General features: G+C 41.0%; 1 protein-coding gene across 2 annotated transcripts in view; it reads left to right on the top strand.

The window, feature by feature from the left end:
* The window catches only part of RAD21L1 (RAD21 cohesin complex component like 1), a 28,656-nt gene extending 12,030 nt beyond the window's left edge, over positions 1 to 16,626 (top strand). The window contains exons 8-13 of one of the 2 annotated variants that reach the window (XM_070744408.1): positions 485 to 723; positions 2,565 to 2,646; positions 4,393 to 4,508; positions 5,466 to 5,561; positions 9,996 to 10,073; positions 15,855 to 16,626. In XM_070744408.1, the coding sequence (XP_070600509.1) occupies positions 485 to 723; positions 2,565 to 2,646; positions 4,393 to 4,508; positions 5,466 to 5,561; positions 9,996 to 10,073; positions 15,855 to 16,043 (800 nt within the window). In that variant the 3' untranslated portion in view covers positions 16,044 to 16,626. Of the gene's footprint in view, positions 1 to 481; positions 724 to 2,564; positions 2,647 to 4,392; positions 4,509 to 5,465; positions 5,562 to 9,995; positions 10,074 to 15,854 lie in introns of both variants that reach the window. The other variant, XM_070744407.1, reaches the window with a different exon arrangement.
* The last annotated feature ends 9,698 nt before the right edge of the window (positions 16,627 to 26,324 follow it).

Below are 26,324 nucleotides of genomic sequence, written 5' to 3'. Positions count from 1 at the left end.
CTTTATTCTGAGAGAGTAACAATGAAAGAGCTTGCAAGCGGTAAGAGGCGGGAACATCCTTAGCATCTGGTTAGGGCTGGAAATAAACTTATTCAGAGCAAGTTAGAGCAATGGTTGAAACTCTGCCAAGACTTAGGGCTTGGAAAACATTCTTCACAGAGAGAAAGAATGAAAGAGCCTGCAAGGTAAGAGCTGGGAAGATCATTAGCAACTAGTTAGGGCTGGGAGGCGGGGGGGAGCTACATTCAGAGCATAAGACGCACCCTAATTGTCAGCCTCTTTTAGGGAGCAAAGGGTGCGTCCTATACTCTGAAAAATACGGTATGTATTTGTATGTAAAAACCAAAGTGGAAGTTTCTTTGCAATACAAATATTTTATCAGCCCTGCAAACATAAATATGGATTAGTACAATGTGATTATTATCTGCTTAGCACTCCCTGGTTGGCATGTAACGTGTCCTTTGTGTATATCTCTTGTAAGCAGATCTCCTAAAACAAAGTAAAGGAAAGAAAAGGAAAAGGAAAAGGAAGTTACTCATAGACCCGGTGAAGCAGCTCAGCAAAGCTACCATGCAAAAGCAGCTGACAAACTACGAGGATACGCTCGCCACGTTGCATATCGCACCTCCAACCAGGAAGCTAATGGCTTTACAAGAGTTGGGCAGCGTAGACAAACTTATGACCAGACCCACCCAGCCTATGTTTAGCGAAGATCTGCAGACGGTAACAATTTAGGGCCTTATAGGCTATTCTTGTTATTCCTATGTAACACAAACGAGGTATATGTGAGCCTTCACTGACCTAGATGGATTCATAGATTTAAATGATGGGTGGAGAGCAGGTGAAGAACGTATGGAAAGTCTCTCATAATGATGGCTATTTGGTTCATTTGTGCCTTCAATAGTATTTCTGACTCCTGGTAACTGACACAACTATTTCCTGCAAGGTTTTAAAAACATTTCTCCAATGCAGTTTGCCATTGCCTCCTTCCTAGGGCTGAGAGAAAGGGATTGGCCCAGGATCACCCAGGTGGCTTTTTGTCTAAGGCAGGACTAGAACTCAGAGACACCCAGTTTTTAGCCTGATTCCTTAATTGCTAATCAAACTGACACATTACAGGGGAGTCACAATTAAGAGTGAGTTCTTAAGGGTTACTTATGGGATTTCCTGGGCATCTCATTAGATGCTGAGGAAGAATGTAATTGAATTGAAAACAATACAACACAGGGATGGGATGGGATGGAATAGGATAACAGAGTTGGAAGGGACTTGGAGGTCTTCTAATCCAATCCCCTGCTTAAGCAGGAAACCGTATTCCATTTCAGGCAAATGGTTATCCAACATCTTCTTTAAAACTTCCAGTGTTGGAGCATTTACAACTTCTGGAGGCAAGCTGTTAATTGTTATAACTGTCAGGAATTTTCTCTTTAGTTCTAAGTTACTTCTCTCCTTGTTTAGTTTCCACCCATTGCTTCTTGCCCTGCTCCTATGTCCTTTGGAGAATAGTTTCACTCCCTTTTCTTTGTGGCAAGCCCTGAGATATTGGAAGATTGCTATCAAGTCTACCCTGGTCCTTCTTTTCATTAAACTAGACATACCCAGTTCCTGCGACCATTTTTTATATGTTTATTATTTATTTATTTATTTATTTATTTATTTATTTATTTATTTATTCAATTGTTATGCCGCCCTTCTCCTTAGACTCAGGGCGGCTTACAACACATTAGCAATAGCACTTTTTAACAAAGCCAGCATATTGCCCCCACAATTAGGGTCCTCACTTTACCCACCTCGGAAGGATGGAAGGCTGAGTCAACCTTGAGCCGGTGATGAGATTTGAACCGCTGACCTACAGATCTACAGTCAGCTTCAGTGGCCTGCAGTACAGCACTCTACCTGCTGCACCATCCCCGGCTATTATTATTATTATTATTATTATTATTATTATTATTATTATTATTATTATTATTTAGATTTGTATGCCGCCCCTCTCTGAAGACTCAGGGCAGCTTTAGCCTCTAGTCCCCTAATCCTCTTTGTTGCTCTTCTCTGTACTCATTCTAGAGTCTCAACATCCTTTTTGCATTGTGGCGACCAAAACTGAATGCAATATTTCCAAATGTGGCCTTACCAAGGCCTCATAAAGTGGCATTAACACTTCACATGGTCTTGATTCTATCCCTCTGTTAATGCAGCCTAGAACTGTGTTGGGTTTTTTGGCAGCCCCTGCACAATGCTTGACATGCTTTTTCCAGCATAGTCAATGGTTATAGTCCAGCAGCAATTATAATGAAACCTAATTGATAGATTCCTAGAGTAAAACCGTTCCTAAATTGATCCACCTGAACAGAGGGATCACTTTGTAGAGCAATAAATTGCTTCTTGGCAAGATTAAAAAACAGATTACAGTTTAAGGCTTACATTTGAAATAGCTTGACAGCTATATACCTAGATGTTGCATTTAATTATGAATTACACATTGCTCAGTAGCCGAAGAAAGCTTTCTGTAGCAACATAAGGCTTTATCAAATTACCTCGAGTTAATTGTGGGATTTTTTTTACAGCTGTTTGCTAAATGTCTGGAAACTAGAAGAAAAAAATGGCAAGAAAAGGCTGAAGAAAGAAGCAAACAACAAACTGCCCAAGGCAGGACTCTAGATTTTTTTCCTCCTTACAATTCTTTAATATCATTACAGGTAGTCCTCGACTTATGATCCCCACTCAGTCCAAAATTTCCATTGCTAAATGAAACATTTGTTAAGTGAGTTTTGCTCCATTATATAATCTTTCTTGTTAAGTGAATCATTGCAGTTGTTAAGTCAGTAATATGGTTGTTAAGTGAATCTGGCTTCCTCACTGAACTTTGCTTGTCAGAAGGTCACAAATGGGAACACTGCAACCGTCATAAATGCGAGTCAGTTGCCAAGCGTTTGAATTTTGATTTTGTGACCCCGGGGATGAATGTCATAAATTACTTTTTTCAATGCCTTGTAATTTCACACAGTCACTGAATGAATGGTTGTAAGTTGAGGACTACCTGTAATTGCCTACATTTTCTTTGAGATATTAAGATAGTTTTCCAGGTAGTGAATTTTATACTCACAACAAACTGTGTGGTTGATTGGACTGAGAAACATTGATTGATTGATTGATTGATTGATTGATTGATTGATTGATTGATTGGATTGGATTTGTATGCTGCCCCTCTCTGAGGACTCGGGGCAGCTCACAACATAGCAAACAATATACAATGTACAAATCTAAAAATCCAATTAAATTCACTAGAAAAAACTTTAAAACTCTACTAACATTTAAAGTCACTCATTTCCATTCACACCACAAAACATACTACATTTGTCTGCCAGGGGTCAAGGGTCCAATGGCTCCAAGCCTGGCGGCACAGATAGGTCTTTAAGCTTTTACGGAAGGCGAGGAGGGTGGGGGCCAGTACGAATCTCTGGGAAGAGCTGATTTCAGAAGGCCGGGGCCCCCACAGAGAAGGCAATTTATCCAAAATCGTCCAGTGACCTTGATCACTGAAGCAGGACTTGAACTTATATCTCCCCAATCCAGATACGGGTTCTAGAAAATAATATAATAGAAAGTCATCAATGCGACTCTGCTGCCAAGCTTCTGAAGTGTGGTCACATGACTATGAGGAGGAGGGCCAACCATCAGAATTTCAGATTCAGATCATAAGTTCTCTTTTTCAAATAGATCGTAACTTCAAACTGTCACTGAGTGTTCTGTCTTAAATTGAGGATTACCCATAGCAAGGGTTACATCTTTATGTTGTCAAATAATGGCATCAATTTTTAAGACAAAATAAAACTTATATTCAGAAAATTAGGATCCATCAACCTTTTCTTTAGTTTAGATCAGTTTTAAGAGCATCTTAAGGAATACAGTAATATAATCAAATCTGCCAAGCCAATATGAATAAAAAAATCCGAAAGTGGCTAGTGGGGTCATCTTTACTCTAAAGAGATAAAACTACAACTGAAGATAATTTCAGAATAAAAGATTGAAGAACTTTTTTTTACAAAAGGTATCTTGAAGTAGTACCAGGAGAAGGGAGGGGGGAGCTAGGGTATGGGTAACATTGTGGTAGCTGTTAAATTTAAATAATTCACATTTTTATTTACATTTTTACTGCGTTTGTTTTAAATCCTCTTCTGTCTAGTAAAGACAATGGTACCTCATTGCTTCATGAAAAAAAATTCTTAAATGTTTGATTAGAATATGGTGAACTGCAATTTAGACACATTCAAAATTTCAAAACTTAAATAGTATAAACTGAGATCATATGCAAATGATTATTTATTGGTAACGGCAATTAATTGGTAAGTACATTGGACAAGAATTAACTACTTTTTCTTATTATCAATATAGAACTATCAATAGCAGAAAGCTTAAATATACAGCAGGACATAAATTATCCCCCAAAAGAATCTGTGTTACAAAGTAGCAGAAACGAAAGGGATGACAATACAGTTTTTAAAACTATGGTAAGTACTTTCAGAACAAATTAAGCTTTAATATGTTTAGGCATTAGGTGTATTTTCATCAAAATGGGTAAACTGGACATCTTACAAAGTTGATAAACTACAGATTAATCCTCCTATACTTTCAAAAATGTTAATATTTAACATCCCAGCAATTTAAAATTCCATCAGACAGATATATTTTCCAAACTTCATTCCTATTTGGTTAGTACTTTTATAGATATTAGCCAAATCCTCTACTTAACTTTTAGCAATCACAAGCTTATCTGGGAACTGTCACTTAGTTGAGCAGTTATTTATATTTACTTTTTAAAGCATCTACTGTATTTCTAGCTTTTCCTATATCAAAGCATAATTCATGATGCCTTAACAGCATTAACATTCATAACAAGTTTGAGCCACAGTTAAAATGCAAATTTGGTAAAGCGACAGTTTATAAATATTATGGGCTATATAATTTCATTCACAAATGCCCAAATAAATGGGATTTATATCCCGGTTTGCCTCCAGGAATGATTATATGACACTTCCAGACCCATTTTATCATAATGTTAATCCTCTGGTTGGATTAAAAGATAAAAGTTTGATCTCAAATTATCTAGTGAGGTGATAAGCTGTCCAGTTGAATGGGGGTTTTATAGCCTCAGTTCAATACACTCAGTATACTGAAGGGGGTGAAGCATCTCGGGGGGGGGGGAGGGGGAAGAAGCCATAATATTCTGGTTTTCTAATTAAGAATTGCCTGAAACAGAATTGTTTGCAATAGAGTAGATTGTCACGTTTTCCACTTGTACCTTCCATTATCTTCTGATTATTTCTTTTTCTTTGTGAAGTATAAAATTCAGCAGAGGCGTACAGACTCTATTTTAATCATTCATTTTCTGTAGAATAATAAACACAGGAGCAGAACAGAGCTGACGCAGATCCATTTCCCCCCAACCCCTATTCCTTTAATACCAGGAATCGGTTAATGAAGTGCCTTCTTTGTCCGATGACCTTTTCCCATCATCTTCAGGAAAACAAGAATCCGAAAAGGAGCAAGCTGACTTGGAAAATGTAATGTTTACAATCATTTATTTATTTATTATTTATTTATTTATTTTGTCCAATACACAATGAGGGTTTTAGTGGGTATATATCTATATACACATAGTAAAATACATGATGAAGGTTATAGAGGAGGGTCCCGTCAACTAAACAATGTCAGTTGGCGGGCCCCAGGGGAAGAGCCTTCTCTGTGGCGGCCCCGACTCTCTGGAACCAACTCCCCCCGGAGATTAGAACTGCCCCTACTCTCCCTGCCTTCCGTAAAGTTCTTCAAACCCACCTTTGCCGTCAGGCATGGGGGAACTGAAACATCTCCCCCGGGCATGTACAATTTATGTTTGGTATGTTTGTGTGTGTGCTTGTTAGCATATTGGGGTTCTTTATAAAACTTTTTTAAATATTTAAATTTATTTGAATCTATTTGGATTTGTACGATCTGTTTATGCTTTGTTTTGAGCCGCCCCGAGTTCGCGGAGAGGGGCGGCATACAAATCTAAATAATAAATAAATAAATAATAAATACTCATAGTAAAATATATCTGAGAAATAATAGAAAAGAAGGTATAGTAATAGAACATATCAATGAAAGAATAGAAGAAGAGATATAGGAATAGAAGAAAGGTATAGGAGATATAGGAGAGCAATAGGACAGGGGATGGAAGATACTCTAGTGCAATTGTTACTCGCCCCTTACTGACCTCTTAGGAATCTGGATAGGTCAACCGTAGATAATCTAAGGGTAAAGTGTTGGGGATTTGGGGATGACACTACGGAGTCCAGTAATGAGTTCCACGCTTCGACAACTCGGTTACTGAAGTCATATTTTTTACAGTCAAGTTTGGAGCGGTTAATATTAAATTTAAATCTGTTGTGTGCTCTTGTGTTGTTGTGGTTGAAGCTGAAGTAGTCGCCGACAGGCAGGACGTTGCAGCATATGATCTTGTGGGCAATTAGATTAGATTAGATTTACTGGATTTATATGCCGCCCCTCTCCGCAAACTCGGGGCGGCTCACAACAATAATAAAAAACAGCACAGTACATAATACCAAATCCAATGCCCACCAATCTAATTACAATTTAAAATTAGTAATCTCAATACTTAGATCTTGTTTAAGGCGTCTTAGTTCTAAACTTTCTTGGCCCAGGATTGAAAGTCTAGTCTCCTAGGGTGTTCTGTTTCGAGTGGAGGAGTGAAGGGCTCTTCTGGTGAAGTATCTTGGGACATTTTCAAGGGTGTTGATGTCTGAGATGCGATATGGGTTCCAAACAGATGAGCTGGATTCGAGGATGGGTCTGGCAAAAGTTTTGTAAGCTCTGGTAACTAGTGTGAGATTGCCAGAGCAGAAGCTACGTAGGATTAGGTTTACAACTCTTGAAGCCTTCTTGGCTATATTGTTAGACAATCTGAATCTGGACAATGGACCCTTTTATGAATTGGAAAAAAAATATTTGAAAGAATTTCCCCTTCCAGCTAGTTCTTAATTTACAGCCGTTCATTCAGTGGCCATTGGAAGTAAAGACGGCACTAGATGACTGGTGATTAAGATTAGTCCTTGGAGTTCTGGCCATCCCAGCATTGCATTAGCCACCCACCCACCCCCCTAGTCACATTTGCAATCTGGATAGTTGGCAACTCGTTCTCACAACTGATTGCCAAGCGCCCCCGTGATCGCAAGATCACAATTTGCAACTTTCCATGTCAGTTTCCCCAGAAATTCAAATGGAGATGCCAGCAGGGAAGATGATTAGGGGAATGGAGGCTAAAACATGTGAAATATGGTTGCAGGAACTGGGTATGTCTATTTTAATGAAAAGAAGGGTGAGAGGAGACATGATAGCAGTGTTCTGATATCTCAGGAGTTGTCACAAAGAAGAGGGAGTCAGGCTTTTCTCCAAAGCTCCTGAGGGTAGAACAAAGAGCAATGGGTGGAAACTAAACAAGGAGAGAAGCAACTTAGAACTAAGGAGAAACTTCCTAGCAGTGAGAACAATTTACCAGTGAAACAGCTTGCCTCCAGAAGTTGTGAATGCTCCAACACTGGAAGTTTTTAAGAAGATATTGGATAATCATTTGTCTGAAGTAGTGTATGGTTTCCTGCCTAAGGAGAGGGTTGGACTAGAAGACCTCCAAGGTCCCTTCCAACTCTGTTGTTATTATTATTATTAAGATCACAAAACAACGGGGGGTAAGTCTCCCCCACCCACATCTCTCTCTCTCTCTCTCTCTCTCTCTCTAGCCCTTCTTTCAGTCCTTCACTAAGCTTAGCACTCTATACACTCCCAGTTGCTATCGTCATTCCCACCGTTAGGCAGCGCAACTCCCTGATCACTTCCCACAACCAAAGTCAGAGGGGAAGCTAAAAGGAAGTTGCATGACCCAGTCCCACAGGCAGGCGACTGCTGCTAGATGGGGAAGAAACATAGAAACATAGAAGACTGACAGCAGAAAAAGACCTCATGGTCCATCTAGTCTGCCCTTATACTATTTACTGTATTTCATCTTACAATGGATATATGTTTATCCCAGGCATGTTTAAATTCAGTTACTGTGGATTTACCCACCACATCTGCTGGAAGTTTGTTCCAAGGTTCTACTACTCTTTCAGTCAAATAATATTTTCTCATGTTGCTTTTGATCTTTCCCCCAACTAACTTCAGATTGTGTCCCCTTGTTCTTGTGTTCACTTTCCTATTAAAAACACTTCCCTCCTGGACCTTATTTAACCCTTTAACATATTTAAATGTTTCGATCATGTCCCCCCTTTTCCTTCTGTCCTCCAGACTATGCAGATTGAGTTCACTCAGTCTTTCCTGATACGTTTTATGCTTAAGACCTTCCACCATTCTTGTAGCCCATCTTTGGACCCGTTCAATTTTGTCAATATCTTTTTGTAGGTGAGGTCTCCAGAACTGAACACAGTACTCCAAATGGGGTCTCACCAGCGCTCTATATAAGGGAATCACAATCTCCCTCTTCCTGCTTGTTATACCTCTAGCTATGCAGCCAAGCATCCTACTTACTTTTCCTACTGCCCGACCACACTGCTCACCCATTTTGAGACTGTCAGAAATCACGACCCCTAAATCCTTTTCTTCTGAAGTTTTTGCTAACACAGAACTGCCAATACAGTTTGAGGATTCCTTTTCCCCAAGTGCATTATTTTACATTTGGAAACATTAAACTACAGTTTCCATTGCTTTGACCATTTATCTAGTAAAGCTAAATCATTTACCATATTACAGACCCCTCCGGGAATATCAACCCTTTTGCACACTTTAGAGTCATCGGCAAATAGGCAAACCTTCCCTACCAAACCTTCCCCTATGTCACTCACAAACATATTAAAAAGAATAGGACCCAGAACAGACCCTTGTGGCACACCACTTGTAACCTGACTCTGCTCAGAATACTCGCCGTTAACAATAACTATCTGATGTCTACGCTTCAGCCAGCTTGAAATCCACTGAACTATCCAGGGATTAAGTCCAATCTTCACTAATTTATCTATCAGCTCTTTATGTGGAACCGTATCAAAGTGAGGGGAGGAGGGGAGGAGGGGGAAGGATGTACAGAAATGCACAAGAGAGGTGCAGGGTGGGTGTACAAAGGTGTGTGTGAGAGAGTTGCTGCATAGTAAGGTGAGGGGTGCAGGTTAGGGAGGGAGCACAGTGGTGCATAAGGGTCATCACATGATTCAGGAAGGCTGCACGAGAATTACAGCATAGGAAGGGTGGCCGAAGCACCGTGGGCCAAACTCAGTTTTCATCCCTTAGGAAAGGTGTCTTTTTGGGGGTATCTTTTCTTAGAACGTTTTATGTTTCTGATGCTAGCTTTTTTTTTGCTCAGCTGGTAATATCAGTAGAATAATAAAATTTAACCTGTACTTTTGATTTGAATTCAATGTGCATTACCCTTTGCTCATTGTTTTATTTGTTTTTTATTATTATTTATCAAGCAAATATAAGATGATACTAAAAGTATAAACTGTACATATGAGATGATTTTGAGTACATGGGAACATTAGGACAGGGGCAGTAGGCGCATTGCGCTTATGCATGTCCTTTATAGACCTCTTAGGAATGGGGTGAAGTCAATAGTAGAAATTTGTGTTTGTAAGTTATTTCAATTTTTTTTAAAGTCCTTTAACAATAATCATATAGAGTTTCAAAAAAAAACCCACACCTCTGATAGTTCTGTGTTCTATAGGAAATTTTACTGATACTTTATTGAAGCATGGCAAATGTAGTTATGTGGTCTGGTTTGACAAATCAATTAGGTAGAACAAATGTTCATAGTGAAATTTCCTAGAGAGGATGATAACTACAAGACAAGGCTTGGGAAGTCATACGTGAGCTATGTCTATTTTTTATTTTTTATGCTGCCTTTTATCTTCATTCAGGTGAATTTTATCAATTACTAATTGTTTTGATCTGCGATATAGGGAACCCAGACAAGTAATTTGGGCAATGAAGAACGAAGAAGGAGTAAGGGAACATTAAAGCTATTCAATATTTTCCGGGTAAGATATTATTAAATATAATAAACCTTTCTTTATGTTATTTTATCACCGAAATGACCTGATAACTCCAGTTTAAAAGGATGTGATATTGTGTCTGTGTGTTCGTGTGTGTGTGTGTAATAGTAACATACAGAAAACAAACAGAAAATAATAATTATATGTTATTAAGAATGAAGGAAAAACTCCAAATATACTATGGTGATTAAAGCAAATTAAATGTGAGTTGGGAAAAGGCCAAAACAATGACAGAAAAGACCTATAATATCCATGGACAGATTAATATAAATACATTCAATATCTAAGCAAATGATTAAATCTAAACACATTGCTTAAGCTTCTCACTTTAGGCCACAAAGAATTTTTCAAAAAGAATCCAGATGCACATCTTGTTCCTTGAAATCAAGAGGATATTTGTCACGTTTGCCATTCTATTTCTGTAGAATCAACCTCTTTGCTGTGCGCCTGGCTCAAGCCAAAGCTCTTCATGAAATGGCAGATAGCGTGTTTTAGAAATATAATCCAACCTCAAGTTAAGGTCTTTATCATTTTGCCCAGGCCGTAATTCTAGCCAGCTCTTATTCCTGAACTGCCAGTGACTCATCCTTGCCCTGCTTTTTCTGAACTGAAAATCAAAAGGGCAAAACAGAATGGTGTATCCTTAGGCCACCTGACTTGCATTACCCTTTCCCCAATATTCCGTTGAAATGATTTATTTATAGAAACATAGAAGACTGACGGCAGAAAAAGACCTCATGGTCCATCTAGTCTGCCCTTATACTATTTCCTGTATTTTATCTTACAATGGATATATGTTTATCCCAGGCATGTTTACATTCAGTTACTGTGGATTTACCAACCACGTCTGCTGGAAGTTTGTTCCAAGGATCTACTACTCTTGCAGTAAAATAATATTTTCTCACGTTGCTTTTGATCTTTCCCCCAACTAACCTCAGATTGTGCCCCTTGTTCTTGTGTTCACTTTCCTATTAAAAACACTTAAACCCTCCTGAAACTTATTTAACCCTTTAACATATTTAAATGTTTCGATCATGTCCCCCCTTTTCCTTCTGTCCTCCAGACTATACAGATTGAGTTCATGAAGTCTTTCCTGATACGTTTTATGCTTAAGACCTTCCACCATTCTTGTAGCCCGTCTTTGGACCCGTTCAATTTTGTCAATATCTTTTTGTCGGTGAGGTCTCCAGAACTGATCACAGTACTTATTTTATTTTATTTTATTTATTAGATTTGTATGCCGCCCCTCTCCGAAGACTCGGGGCGGCTCACAACAATAATAAAACATTGAAACAAATCTAATATTGAAATAAAAAAAATATATAAACCCCAGCAGTTAAAACCATACAACACATACATACCAAACATAAAATATAAAAGCCTGGGGGAGATGTCTGAGTTCCCCCATGCCTGGCGATATAGGTGGGTCTTGAGTAATTTGCGAAAGGCAAGGAGGGTGGGGGCCGTTCTAATCTCCGGGGGGGAGTTGATTCCAGAGGGCCGGGGCCGCCACAGAGAAGGCTCTTCCCTTGGGGCCCGCCAAACGACATAATTTGGTCGACGGGACCCGAAGAAGGCCAACTCTGTGGGACCTTATCGGCCGCTGGGATTCGCGCGGTAGAAGGCAGTTCCGGAGGTATTCCTGGGATAACCATAGATCCATCCTAAGATAAAATACAGGAAATAGTATAAGGGCAGCCTAGATGGGCCATGAGGTCTTTTTTTGCCATCAGTCTTCTATGTTTCTAGATAAATCAACTCAGTTCTACAAAGGTGCTTTTTCTTTGAAGACCTTTCGCTTCCCACCCAAGAAGCTTCCTCAGCTCTGAAGAACTGAAGAAGCTTCTTTAGATGGGAAGCGAAACGTCTTCAAAGAAAAACCAGCAAGTCCAGTTGCTTCTTGAAAAAAGTACCTTTGGGACTATCATGACAAGGAAGTTATTGGAATAACTACTTTATTAGACATATAGAATTGTGGTTTATTAGATATTTTTGTTACAATATGAAATATTATTTTATATATAATCTACTTGGTTTCTACAGTCCCTTTGTGAAAGAAAGTCCCTTTGTGTATATGTTTGACAAAGCTTGGTTTTGTATTGGAAATTATGTACAGTATTGCTTTTAACTTTGTGTTGGAGAACTCAATCTGTAGAGTCTGGAGGACAGAAGGAAAAGGGGGGACATGATTGAAACATTTAAATATGTCAAAGGGTTAAATAAGGTTCAGGAGGGAAGTGTTTTTAATAGGAAAGTGAACACAAGAACAAGGGGACACAATCTGAAGTTAGTTGGGGGAAAGATCAAAGGCAACATGAGAAAATATTATTTTACTGAAAGAGTAGTAGATCCTTGGAACAAACTTCCAGCAGACGTGGTTGGTAAATCCACAGTAACTGAATTTAAACATGCCTGGGATAAACATATATCCATTGTAAGATAAAATACAGGAAATAGTATAAGGGCAGACTAGATGGACCATGAGGTCTTTTTCTGCCGTCAGTCTTCTATGTTTCTATGTTTCTAGGAGAAAAAAATAAAAAAAATTATCACAGAACCAGGAAGACTGAGAATCTCCATAGATAACTCAGTTCTAAGATCTTTGCTGATCTCTTCAGATATTCAAACAAGTAGTCCTCAATTGAGCCCAAAATTTCCGATGTAAAGACAGAAGTGAGATTTGCTCCATTTTTGGACCTTTCTTACTATCACTGACCTACCATTAAGATTACAGATTAACATTGTTGAAAGGGACTTTATAGGTCATTGTCCACCACCCCCACTCAGCAGGAGACCCTACACCAGTGATGGCAAACCTATGGCACGGGCGCCATAGGTGGCACATGGAGCCATATCCGACGGCACGCGAGCTCAGTTCCAGTGTTCATGTGTGTGCCAGCCACCTGAATCTTGGCTTGCACAGAGGCTCTGAGAGGGAATTTTTGGCTTCCAGAGAGGGGGGGGGGGAAGGTGCTTTTACCCTCCCCCGGCCCCAGGGATGGTTTTGGAGCCTCCTGGGGATGGTGACACATGAACCAAAGGGGCCCACCAAAAGTTGGGAAACAGGGGAAGCTATTTTTGCCCTCCCCAGGCACTTGTGTATGAGCAATAGTGCACGCACACGCTATTTCGGAACACCAGAGAAACAAAGTTTGCCATCACTGCCCTACACCATTTCTGACAAATGGCAATGCAGTCTCTTCTTGACAGCTTCTAGCGATGAAGCTCCACAACCTCCAAAAGCAACTTGTGTTCCATTGGTTGATGGATCTTCTCAGTGTCAATTCAGACGCTTGGCAACTGACTCACATTTATTTATTTTTATTTATTTATTTATTTATTTATTTATTTATTTATTTATTTATTTATTTATTTATTTTGTCCAATACACAATACATATAGAAGAGAATAGACATGAGGTAATATATGTAAAGGAAAATATAAAATAGAGGAGAAGATACATGAAAGGAAGAAAATAGATATGATATATGAGATAAAGGAAAGAATTGGACAGGGGACGAAAGGCACACCGGTGCACTTATGTACGCCCCTTAATTTATGACAGTTGCAGTGTCCCCAGGGTCATGTGATCACTTTTTGTGTCCTTTGGACAAGCAAAATCAACGCGGAAGCCAGATTCACTTCACAACCACACAAGTTGCTAACTTGACAACTGCAACGATTCACTTAACAACAGTAGCAAGAAAGGTCATACAATGAGGCAAAGGTCACTTAATAACTGTTGGCCTTAGTAGCAGAATTTTTGGGCTCAATTGTGGTCTAGCACTACCCATATATAAGAAGCCCCATAAGTTCCTTTTGTGGTTAGCTCTGGCCCAGCTCCTTCCCCAAGGACTGTGGATGTGGGGGAGACATCCACATGCTGCAGGCCTGTTTTGCCCCCAGTGGAATCTGCTGATGAAGGCTCCTTTGACCAAGAAGACATGAGTGACAGGGAGGAGGAGAGTGTGGCAGACAGCTCAGAAGGAGATCAATTATGTAGCTCCTCCTTGGATTCAGAACAAGGGTTAATGATACAGCCACACATGTGGAGAGCGATGCATAGGCAACAGCAACTGAGAGATTATTATCAAAGAAAATGAGGCCACCTGTGGTTGGGTGGGGCTGTGGTCATTAGTGAGGCTGCTATAAATAGTAGCCTGTGAGTTTGGCCATTGTGGAGGATTATCTGATCATTGTGTTTTGTGCCTGCTTTGCTGACTTTGACCTTTGTGTGCTGATTTTTCCTCGCTTTGGAACTAAACCAGGGCAAAGTGTGTTTCACTTTGTGAACGAAGAAGGACTGTGAATTGCCTCACAGCTGCAAGCTAAGTATCACAGAACTGATAAGGGACTTGTACAAATTACCAGTTTGTTTGGAGACGAGTGCTCTTTGCTATACCAAAAGAGGGTTTAGGTTAAGGGAATTTTCATTATAAAGAACATTGTTTTGAATTTTCAAACGTGAGTGTGTCTGAAATTTGTACCTGTGAATTTTTGAGAGGATTCTACCAGAGAGCCCGACAGAACAAGTTACTGAATACAAGTAGGACAAAACGTTAAGACGTCAAGCGTTACAAATTAAAACTTTCCATTGGATAGCAAACTGGACCAACAATAAACAGGGCAGTGATGGATCATCTAATCTATTATCCCCCACTCCAGAATGAATGACCCTCCAAACCAGTTGGCAAAGCCAGGTCGTCAGGCCATTCCAGATGGACAAAAGGGTAGGAAGTTGGGAATGGATTTCGCCAGTGGATTGCCTTTGTGGCTACATGCTTGACAACATAGGACTTTGTTTCCAATTCCAATCTTTGTTCTTCCAACTTAAATTCTCTTCTATCACCAGTTCTTGGTCTGTAAGAACTGCCAAAGGCACACAGCCTCCCTCATCAAGCTGTTTTGTGGTCCATTCACAATCGAAAGCATTATAATGCATCCATCTTTCTTAATTAATTCTTTCTTTCTTTCACATCTTTCAGATGTGGTGAGGGAGGCGTTTGCCCAGGTTCGCCTGGTGCATCAGTTGCGGCCCTATTTGGATCGGGAGTCACTGCTCACAGTCACTCATGCCCTCATCACCTCGAGGCTCGACTACTGTAACACTCTCTACATGGGGCTACCTTTGAAGAGTGTTCGGATCGTGCAGAATGCAGCTGCGAGAGCAATCATGGGCTTTCCCAAATATGCCCATGTCACACCAACACTCCGCAGTCTGCATTGGTTGCCGATCAGTTTCCGGTCACAATTCAAAGTGTTGGTTATGACCTATAAAGCCCTTCATGGCACCGGGCCAGGTTATCTCCGGGACCGCCTTCTGCTGCACGAATCCCATCGACCAATTAGGTCCCACAGAGTGGGCCTTCTTCAGGTCCCGTCAACTAAACAATGCCGTTTGGTGGGACCCGGGGAAGAGCCTTCTCTGTGGCGGCCCCGCCCCTCTGGAACCAACTCCCCCGAGAGATTAGAATAGCCCCCACCCTTCTTGCCTTTCGTAAGCTTCTTAAAACCCACCTCTGTCGTCAGGCATGGGGGAATTAAGATATTCTTTCCCCCTAGGCTTCTACAATTTATGTATGGTATGTTTGTATGTATGATTGGTTTTAAAATAAGGGTTTTCAGCTACTTTACTATTGGATTGTCGCATGTTGTTTTTACCACTGTTGTTAGCCGCCTCGAGTCTACGGAGAGGGGCGGCATACAAATCCAATGAAATGAAATGAAATGAAAAATGAAATTTCTTTCTTTCTTTTCCCCCTGCAGCACTTCGAACAGCAAGGGGCAAAGTCATTCAGCTTTCTCTCTCTCTGCAAGGACATGAACAGGAAAGAAGTGGCAGAGAACTTCTACAGCTTGCTGATTCTACAGAAACAACAAGCGATCGAAGTGGCCCAGTCAGCTCCTTATGCTGACATTATAGTGACTTCTGGGCCCAAGTTTCATACTCTCTGAAGGCCAGAGAAATGGAGTGCTCCCTTTAAGCAAAATTCAGATTCCTTCTCTTAGTCAAGTAGAGACAACTAGCAATGATTAAGCTGTAATGTAAGTAGCCTGCCTAGCAGTCAAGCCGGAAGCTGAAAGAAAAGGGTGGTTATTAACTAGTATTAAAAGGTATTCAGACTACTTGTTTCTTTACATTAGGTTTGCTTATTTTGGGTTCTTCATACTTTATTTACCGAGCTGCCTGCTTTCGGGCATTCTGTGAAAGAGGTAGATACGGAGCAAGGAGGCTGTCTCAAAAGTTCCACTTTTTCAAGCTGAAAACAATATAGGTGGGGTGCCAGTTCTCCCCTTCTCTTCATCTTGGTCCTAAGAAGGGTGAAATGAAAAAAATAATAATAATTTGCCAGGCAGAAAGCACTGGCGGGAGTAAGAATATGACTAAAAAATGTGGAAAGGTGTTTAAGCTGTGTCTTAATTACGCTATTTATCCATGCTGGTTCAAACTATGGATTTTACTGTCTGTTATTTTGTTCTTGAAAGCTTTGAACTATACTGTGGTCTTAATTTAATTTATTAAATGACTTAAACACCATAGAGAAGCACAGTGTTGTTTTTTTAAAGGTTAATTTGGTCATTATAAGAACTTCAACTGCTGCTGTATCCATGCCAAATTCTGTCCAGCCTCTGTTTAAAGACTCCAAGGGAAGAGATGTTTATTTTATTTTATTTATTTACTTGTTTGTTTGTTTGTTTGTTTGTTTGTTTGTTTGTTTGTTTGTTTAGTCCAATACATAATACACATTGAAGAGAAAGATATGTAATAATATAAGTAAAGAAAAGAATAGAAGAAAAGATATAAAAGTATAGGTGAACATATATGAAAGGAAGAAAAGATAAATGAGATAAGGAGAGACAATTGGACAGGGGACGGAAGGCACACTGGTGCACTTATGCACGCCCCTTACTGACCTCTAAGGAACCTGGCGAGGTCAATCGTGGATAGTCTAAGGGAAAAGTGTTTAGGGTTAGGGGTTGCCTTAGGATGTCTGCAACATCCTAAGGCAGTCTGTTCTACTGAACAGCTGACACATCAGAAAAATCAGATGACACTGGCCCTGTTTTCCTATCTTAATTTGAAGTGATCCAAAGTTGCAAGATCTAGATTCACTTGACTCCAGATAAGAAAATCAGCCCTGAAATGAAATGCCCCAAAGGAACATTTGCAAATTCCACCAAAGGCTCTTGAACTGAAACACTGGAGATTCTCGGTCATCCAGATCGTGGCTGTCTCAAAGGTGCCATTTCAAAAGGCAATTCGACTTTGTTTTTGCCTTGAAGATGCTTCACTTCTCATCCAAGAAGCTTCTGATGGAGGATAGAAGGATTTATATTCCTTGCAATCATCTGGTCATTTGCATTCTTTCTGAGAGCTATTGAAACCACTTGGAGATTTATCTGTGACATTACTATTATTATTATTATTATTATTATTATTATTATTATTATTATTATTATTTATTAGATTTGTATGCCGCCCCTTTCCGGAGACTCAGAGCAGCTTACAACAACAATACATAGTACAAATCTAATGGTTAAAACAACAGTTTAAAACCCTTATTACAAAAAAAACCAGTCATGCATCCCAAACAAACCATACATAAAATGAAATGGCCTGGGGGTGTCAATTTCCCCATGCCTGACGGCAGTGGTGGGTTTTTAGGAGTTTGCGAAAGGCAAGGAGGGTGGGGGCAGTTCTGATCTCTGGAGGGAGTTGGTTCCAGAGGGTCGGGGCCGCCACAGAGAAGGCTCTTCCCCTGGGCCCCGCCAGTTTTATCGACGGGGCCCGGAGAAGGCCAACTCTGTGGGACCTAATCGGTCACTGGGATTTGTGCGGCAGAAGGCGGTCCCGGAGATATTCAGGTCCGATGCCATGAAGGGCTTTATAGGTCATAACCAACACTTTGAATTGTGGCCGGAAACTGATCGGCAACCAATGCAGACTGTGGAGTGTTGATGTGACATGGGCATTTTTGGGAAAGCCCATGATTGCTCTTGCAGCTGCATTCTGCACGATCTGAAGTTTCCGAACACTTTTCAAAGGTAGCCCCATGTAGAGAGCGTTGCAGTAATCGAACCTCGAGGTGATGAGGACATGAGTGACTGTGAGCAATGACTCCCAGTCCAGGTAGGGCTACAACTGGTGCAAACGCCCCCCTCACCACAGCCGAAAGATGGTTCTCTAATGTGAGCTGTGGATCGAGGAGGATGCCCAAGTTGCAGACCCTCTCTGAGGGGGTTAGTAATCCCCCCCCCAGGTGGAATTGTCCTTGGGAGGCAAGACCCACAGCCACTCCGTCTTATCAGGGTTGAGTTTGAGTCTGTTGACACCCATCCAGACCCTAACAGCCTCCAGGCACCGGCACATCACTTCCACTGCTCCCTCTCTCCTGTTTAAAACACAATCCTTTCAGCAATTCCAAGGAGTCTTCAAAACCATTTGCACCACTCAGGTGACCATGAGGACATAGCTCAACAACCTCCAAGTGGCCTCAAGGACTCTGTGACATTGCAAATGACCAGCTCACTGCAAGGAATATAAATCCTTCCATCCTCCACCATTCAGTCAGAACTGAAGAAGCATCTTGGATGAGAAGCGAAATGTCTTCAAGGGGAGAAAAACAGATGCCTTTTGAAAAAGCACCAGTGGGACACTGCTTGTGTAGGTATGTTTGTGTAAATATGTAACACCAAACTTACCCTATGGAATCATTTTCTTTTTCTTATTTAACATACGAGGGAAAAGAATACAGAATAATCAAGGAGTAATTCATATGCCCCACATGGGTTTAGGACTTTTTGCCTCCACCAGTTGGATGAAGCTCTTTCCTCCGCAGCAGCTGATCGGCCGCTGCCTTCTCTCCCTTGCCCAAAGGCCCCTAGCTCTTGGCCCCAGCCCTTTGGTCACAAAAATCCCTTTGGTCGCAAAAATCCAAATTCAGCCAAATTCAGCCACAGCCTTTTGGCCACATGGGACACTTGGCCACCATCCAATCAAAACGGTTCTTACAAAATGCTACTTTCTGAAGGAAAGAATGGGACAGTTTGCTCTTTCATACACAGACCCTAACAGCCTCCTGAGAAGGGGGGTCAGACTAGATGGCCACCGATGTCCCTTCCCTCTCTATCATTCTGTAAGTCTCCTGAATGAGAAGGGGGGTCAGACTAGATGGCCACTGAGGCCTCTTCCCTCTCTATCATTCAACTGGTGTGTGTGTGTGTATGAAAGAGCAAACTGTCCCATTCTTTCCTTCAAAAAGTAGCATTTTGTAAGAACCGTTCTGATTGGATGGTGGCGAAATGTCCCATGTGGCCAAAAGGCTGTGGCTGAATTTGGATTTTTGTGACCAAAGGGCTGGGGCCAAGAGCTAGGGGCCTTTGGGCAAGGGAGAGACGGCAGCGGCCGATCAGCTGCTGCGAAGGAAAGAGCTTCATCCAACTGGTGGAGGCAAAAAGTCCCATCCCCGCCCCAAATCTACTTTGAAGGGATGCTATTTGTTTTAGTTGCTGTGCTGATAATTTTTGATAACACAGGAGCCGTTCAATAAACCAAAGCAAAACAGAAGAGCCTGGTTTGATGGGCCTTTGCAGCTGGCCTACATAGACCAACATTAATAAAAAGAAGAAAAACAAAGATCTCTCCCAATTCAGCTCTTCTTTCTATAGCAAATTGCCAATGCTCTTAAGATTTTGGGTGTATTGCAAAGATGCAACACAACTGGTTTTTCTTCCCAGCTATATTTTGCTGAAACTTGCAATATACAGTGGTTCCTCTACTTAAGGACTTAATTCGTTCCGTGACCAGGTTCTTAAGTAGAAAAGTTTGTAAGTAGAAGCAATTTTTCTCATGGGAATCAATGTAAAAGCAAATAATGCATGCCAAACCCATTAGGAAAGAAATAAAAGCTCGGAATTGTGGTGGGAGGAGGAAGAAGAGGAGGAGGACAGTGGTTGCCGAAGGAAGAAGGTGAGGTGAGGGGAATCAAAAAAATCCAAAATTTTAAGGCTTAAAAAAAGGGGGACTCAAGAAGCGGCGCCCAGAGAAAGGAAAACACTCCGTTCGCTCTGGGCTGCCCAGAGTGAAGGGAGCGTTTCTTTTCTTTGGGCGCTGACAGAGGTTTATTCCCTCTCCAAGCGCCCAGAGAAAGGAAAATGCTCCGTTCACTCTGGACTTCCAAAGCCTCCTTAAGCACCACCAAAAGGCTCTGCTGGCAGCCCAGAAAAGCCCGAGATGGCCGGGATTAAAGGGGGAATGGCAGGAAACTGGCCGGGCTTTTGTGCCACTCTCAAATTCCCTGGGAAATTTTTCCGGGCTCAGGTTCTTAAGTAGAAAATGGTTCTTAAGAAGAGGCAAAAAAATCTTGAACACCCGGTTCTTATCGAAAAGTTCTTAAGTAGATTTTGTTCTTAGGTAGAGGTACCACTGTAGTTCTTAGGAGACTATTAAAGGAAAATTGTACCTTTATTTATTTATTTATTTATTTATTATTTGGATTTGTATGCCGCCCCGCTCCGAAGACTCGGGGCGGCTCACAACAAGTGAAAAGCAATCCAATACATAATCCAATTAATTAAAATATTGAAAAATTTAAAAAACCCCATATACTAAAATATATACACACAAGCGTACCATATATAAATTCAACGTGCCCAGGGGGAGATGTTTAGTTTCCCCATGCCTTTCTTTCCAGACTAAACTTACTCGCCTCCATTTGGCAGCACAGAAAGCTGTTTTAAATGGAAACGCATGAACGGTCCAGTTAGCTCAATTTTGCCCGAGGGATATCCTGCCATGGTACCACTGAGCTCACAAGGCTCTATTGGGATCCAGCATTCATCCCTGCCTCCTTTTCTTTCTCCTCTCAATTTTTAAGAAGAAGCAGGCATGCCGAGAACCAAGGTATCCTCCTCAGCAAATGCCTAAATTTCCAAGATGCTCTTAGGACTCCATTGAGACCCATCGTCAGCCTGGTGAAATAAAATCGCCAGCCTCATTATTGGAATGTGGGCTCGCAGGCCCCGTTAAGGCAGCCAATTTAAAAGGAACCACAGCAGATTTCGACATTCCCAAGTGTGCCCCGTTAAATGCCATCTAACCAGCCGCGGTTTCCCAACCTTGCAGGAGAAATTTCCGAGCTGTTTTCGTGAGCTTCCAGGCATAACTCTGAAACACTTTTATTTCAGTCTCTTTTTTTGCAATATGTAATTGCAGAATTTTTAATAGGGAAAATGAACCTTTCCAGCGGACTGTTGGAGAGCACTCCAGAGATGATGATGAAGGGTGTTGTGTTTGGGCCTGGGCCAGCTGTTGCCCCCACAGATGGGGGAGACGTGGCACACAGTGACTGTGAAAGCCTGGCTGACAGCCAGGATGATGTAGCAGACAGCCAGGAAGATGTAGCAGTCAGTCAGGAAGATGGGGCAGAGAGCCAGGAAGAATTGGCAGACAGTTCAGGAGAGGGGGCTGGCAATTCGTCAGACAGTTTATCCTCTCTTAGTTCGTCTGCAGGACAATACATTAATTTACGCAACCGAAGGGCCTTGCAAAGAAGGGATCGCTTTAAGAAGTAGAATAAGCACACCTGGGCTGGGTGTGGTTCCCTTAATGAGGGCTAATGGCATAAAATGGGAATGGGGCCAAGGCAAACTGTGGCTGATTATCTGAGTGGTTTGTGTGGCGTCGTTTGTTCCTGCTTTGAAATTCCTGCTCTTGGATTTCAACTCAGCATTGTGGGAGTTGAAAACTCTGGGACAAGCTGCTGCTTTTGTGCTGTGAATATTCAGAGACTCTTGGAATATTTATGCTCCATGACTTTTGTATTTGTTGGCTTTTCACTGAACTTTGTAGCTGACTGAATTTTCAACGAATCCTATGTGTTACTCCTGAAAGTAAGGACCATTTGCTTTAGACTTTTTTCTTTACTGTTTAATACAGGTTTGCTGACTAACTAAGCACGTGTGTGTCTGACCTTCTTTCCTGGACCGTTAATCATTGCTTGAGGCCGGTCAGGCAGAACAAAGGGCCTGCTGTCTTCCCGCTTAGATCAACCCTCAAAAGCTGGAAGCCAGTAAATAGCAGAGGGATTGTTGACTGTCACAGCATCCTCACAATGAGGTGATAAAAATTCAAAAAAGTGTTGTTGAGATTTGTCCAAACCTGTCCTTTAGATTTGGAGGCCACGAGGTTCTTCATTTGCCTTCAATCTTTCCTTGTAAGATATAAGTATGCCATATTTTCAAGGTGCCACATCACGTGTCCGAAATATTCTAACTTTCACTTTTTTAATAGTTTTGATGATTTCCCTTGATTTCCCAAAGAAGACAGATACCTCATTATACAAATATTGACTGCCGCCAGATTAACATACGTCCAATGATGGAAAGAAGAAAATATCCCGACAACCTTAACTATCATTAGTAAAATCATGGAATGTGCTGAATTAGAAACATAGAAACATAGAAGTCTGACGGCAGAAAAAGACCTCCTGGTCCATCTAGTCTGCCCTTATACTATTTCCTGTATTTCATCTTAGGATGGATCTATGTTTATCCCAGGCATGTTTAAATTCAGTTTATTTATTATTTATTTATTATTTAGATTTGTATGCCGCCCCTCTCCGAAGACTCGGGGCGGCTCACAACAAGATAGAACAAATCATAAATAATCCAAATAACATTAAAATATTTAAAGATTTAAAAGAACCCCATATACTAACAGACACACACACAAGCATACCATGTATAAATTGAACATGCCCGGGGGAGGTGTTTCAGTTCCCCCATGCCTGATGGCAAAGGTGGGTTTTAAGGAGTTTACGGAAGGCAGGAAGAGTAGGGGCAGTTCTAATCTCTGGGGGGAGTTGGTTCCAGAGAGTCGGTGCCACCACAGAGAAGGCTCTTCCCCTGGGGCCTGCCAACCGACATTGTTTAGTTGACAGGACCCGGAGAAGACCCACTCTGTGGGACCAAATCGGTCGCTGGGATTCGTGCGGCAGGAGGCGGTCTCGGAGATATTCTGGTCCAGTGCCATAAAGGGCTTTAAAGGTCATAACCAACACTTTGAATTGTGACCGGAAATTGATCGGCAGCCAATGCAGACTGTGGAGTGATGGTGAAACATGGGCATACCTAGGTAAGCCCATGACTGCTCTCGCAGCTGCATTCTGCACGATCTGAAGTTTCAGCTACTGTGGATTTACCAACCACGTCTGCTGGAAGTTTGTTCCAAGGATCTACTACTCTTTCAGTGAAATAATATTTTCTCACGTTGCTTTTGATCTTTCCCCCAACTAACTTCAGATTGTGTCCCCTTGTTCTTGTGTTCACTTTCCTATTAAAAACACTTCCCTCCTGAACCTTATTTAACCCTTTGACATATTTAAATGTTTCGATCATGTCCCCCCTTTTCCTTCTGTCCTCCAGACTATACAGATTGAGTTCATTAAGTCTTTCCTGATATGTTTTATGCTTAAGACCTTCCACCATTCTTGTAGCCCGTCTTTGGACCCATTCAATTTTGTCAATATCTTTTTGTAGGTGAGGTCTCCAGAACTGAACACAGTCTTCCAAATGGGGTCTCACCAGCGCTCTATATAAGGGGATCACAATAAAGGGAATTATCCAAAATGACAATGGAAATACAAAATAAGGACCATTCCGAGTTCTACAAGGCCTGGGAGAAGTGGTATAGATGGTTATCCAACGTTAAAAACAATAAAGCAGAAACCAATTGAGAACCTTTCATTCCACATCAAAGGAAAAACATATACAACAAAAGCATCGACCAAACGCCAATCACATACTCTGCCTGAGTTTAATTCCCCTGATACTTATATATAACCTACTAACAACGTAACTCACAACTATCTCTTAGTATACATATCTTCCATGTATAACTAAATAACACGTCGTTAAAATACATACGCCTGCTATATTGCAGGTATTATCCCCCCTTCCCTTTCCCCATCCAAATCTCCTCTTATCCCTTATAAACATAGAAACATAGAAGTCTGACGGCAGAAAAAGACCTCATGGTCCATCTAGTCTGCCCTTATACTATTTTCTGTATTTTATCTTAGGATGGATATATGTTTATCCCAGGCATGTTTAAATTCAGTTACTGTGGATTTATCTACCACATCTGCTGGAAGTTTGTTCCAAGGATCTACTACTCTTTCAGTAAAATAATATTTTCTCATGTTGCTTTTGATCTTTCCCCCAACTAACCTCAGATTGTGTCCCCTTGTTCTTGTGTTCACCTTAATATCTATATTACTGTACTAATTTATTTTTAAACCAATATATATAATAGATATGAAATTACACAATTTTAAATATTGAATATAACAAGAATATGCACAGTCAAATGTTTGAAATTGATATATGATGATTTCCCTTGGCTTTCCCAGGCGGCTAATCACCTCCTTGTTTCTGATTTTGTCAACCCAGCTTATAGCCACCTATAAATCCACATTTCAAATGATTCTGGTCTCTTCAAGTGGGAATGGGACTTTTTGCCTCCGCCAGTTGGATGAAGCTCTTTCCTCCGCAGCTCCTCGGCCGCTGCCTTCACTCCCTCACCCAAAGGCCCCTAGCTCTTGGCCCCAGCCCTTTGACCACAAAAATCCAAATTCAGCCACAGCCTTTTGGCCACATGGGACACTTCGCCACCATCCAATCAGAACGGTTGTTACAAAATGCTACTTTTGGAAGGAAAGAATGGGACAGTTTGCTCTTTCATACACAAACACACACATTGAATGATAGAGAGGGAAGGGACCTCGGTGGCCATCTAGTCTGACCCACATTCTCATTCAGGAGACTTACAGAATGATAGAGAGGGAAGGGACCTTGGTGGCCATCTAGTCTGACCTGACCCACCTTCTCATTCAGGAGACTTACAGAATGATAGAGAGGAAAGGGAACTCAGTGGCCATCTAGTCTGACCCACTTTCTCATTCAGGAGACTTACAGAATGATAGAGAGGAAAGGGAACTCAGTGGCCATCTAGTCTGACCCACTTTCTCATTCAGGAGACTTACAGAATGATAGAGAGGAAAGGGAACTCAGTGGCCATCTAGTCTGACTCCACATTCTCATTCAGGAGACTTCAAGTGGCTTTCTGTCTGAGACCAACTCTCCACTCCGTAGGTTGCTTGTATCCTTATAATGTTGATTGTTTCCTAATTGCTTATTTGAACCCTATGACCATCATTGTTAAACCTCATAATTCTTGATAAATGTATCTTTTCTTTTATGTACACTGAGAGCATATGCACCAACATCAAATTCCTTGTGTGTCCAATCACACTTGGCCAATAAAGAATTCTATCCTATTCTATTCTAGAGCAGGATAGAAAAGATGTAATATCTGACAAGCTGGATTTTGGGAGAAGCCAGGTTTGCTTAACGGCTACAATCACATGATTCACTTAACAACTGCAGTAATTAATGTGGCAAAAGGGGTCGTAAAATTGGATGTGACTCACTTAACATTCTCCTTGCTTAGCAACATTAATTGTGGTACTGGTCGTCATAAATCAAGGACAATACTGAGACATTCCACTTAGCTATTCTTAAAAGACTTGTTTTATCCTCCATTAACATAGCCACTAATATTTGATTAGCTTTTATTTTTCCTCCAAAGAGCATGACAACAGTGCAATAATAAATGAGTAAAGGAAAGGGGAGAATTCACACTGTGATAAGGCTAAAGGAAAGCTATCTAATAAAACATTTAAGAGGAGAACATGATTACCGCTAAACAGGTGATGTAAACCTCTAGGGAATAGCACATAATGAGGAAAAAGACATCCCACAATTGAGAAATGGAAACATTAGAGAAGCATAGAGTGAAACTCTTTTCACCTAACTACTAGGAGTTACAGGTAAATGTACAAAATATAGAATAACAAGAATTGGAAGGGACCTTGGAAGTCTTCTAGTCCAATCTACTAGGAGATCTTATATCATCCTGGTGATCCAATCTCTTCTTGATAACTTCCAATGTTGGAGTATTCACAAGTTCTGGAGGCAAGTTGTTCCACTGATTAATTGTTCTCACTGTCAGGAAGTTTCTCCTTAATTCCAGATTGCTTCTCTCCTTCGTTAGTTTCCATCCATCGCTTGTTGTTCTGCTTTCAGGTGCTTTGGAGAATAGATTGACTCCTTCTTCTTTGGGGCAACCCCTGAGATATTGGAAGTCTGCTATCATGTCTCCCCTAGTCCTTCTTT

The sequence above is a fragment of the Erythrolamprus reginae genome, chromosome 3 (genome assembly GCF_031021105.1).
Source record: "Erythrolamprus reginae isolate rEryReg1 chromosome 3, rEryReg1.hap1, whole genome shotgun sequence".
Lineage (NCBI taxonomy): Eukaryota > Metazoa > Chordata > Lepidosauria > Squamata > Dipsadidae > Erythrolamprus > Erythrolamprus reginae.
This window is presented reverse-complemented; position numbering and strand designations above follow the sequence as displayed.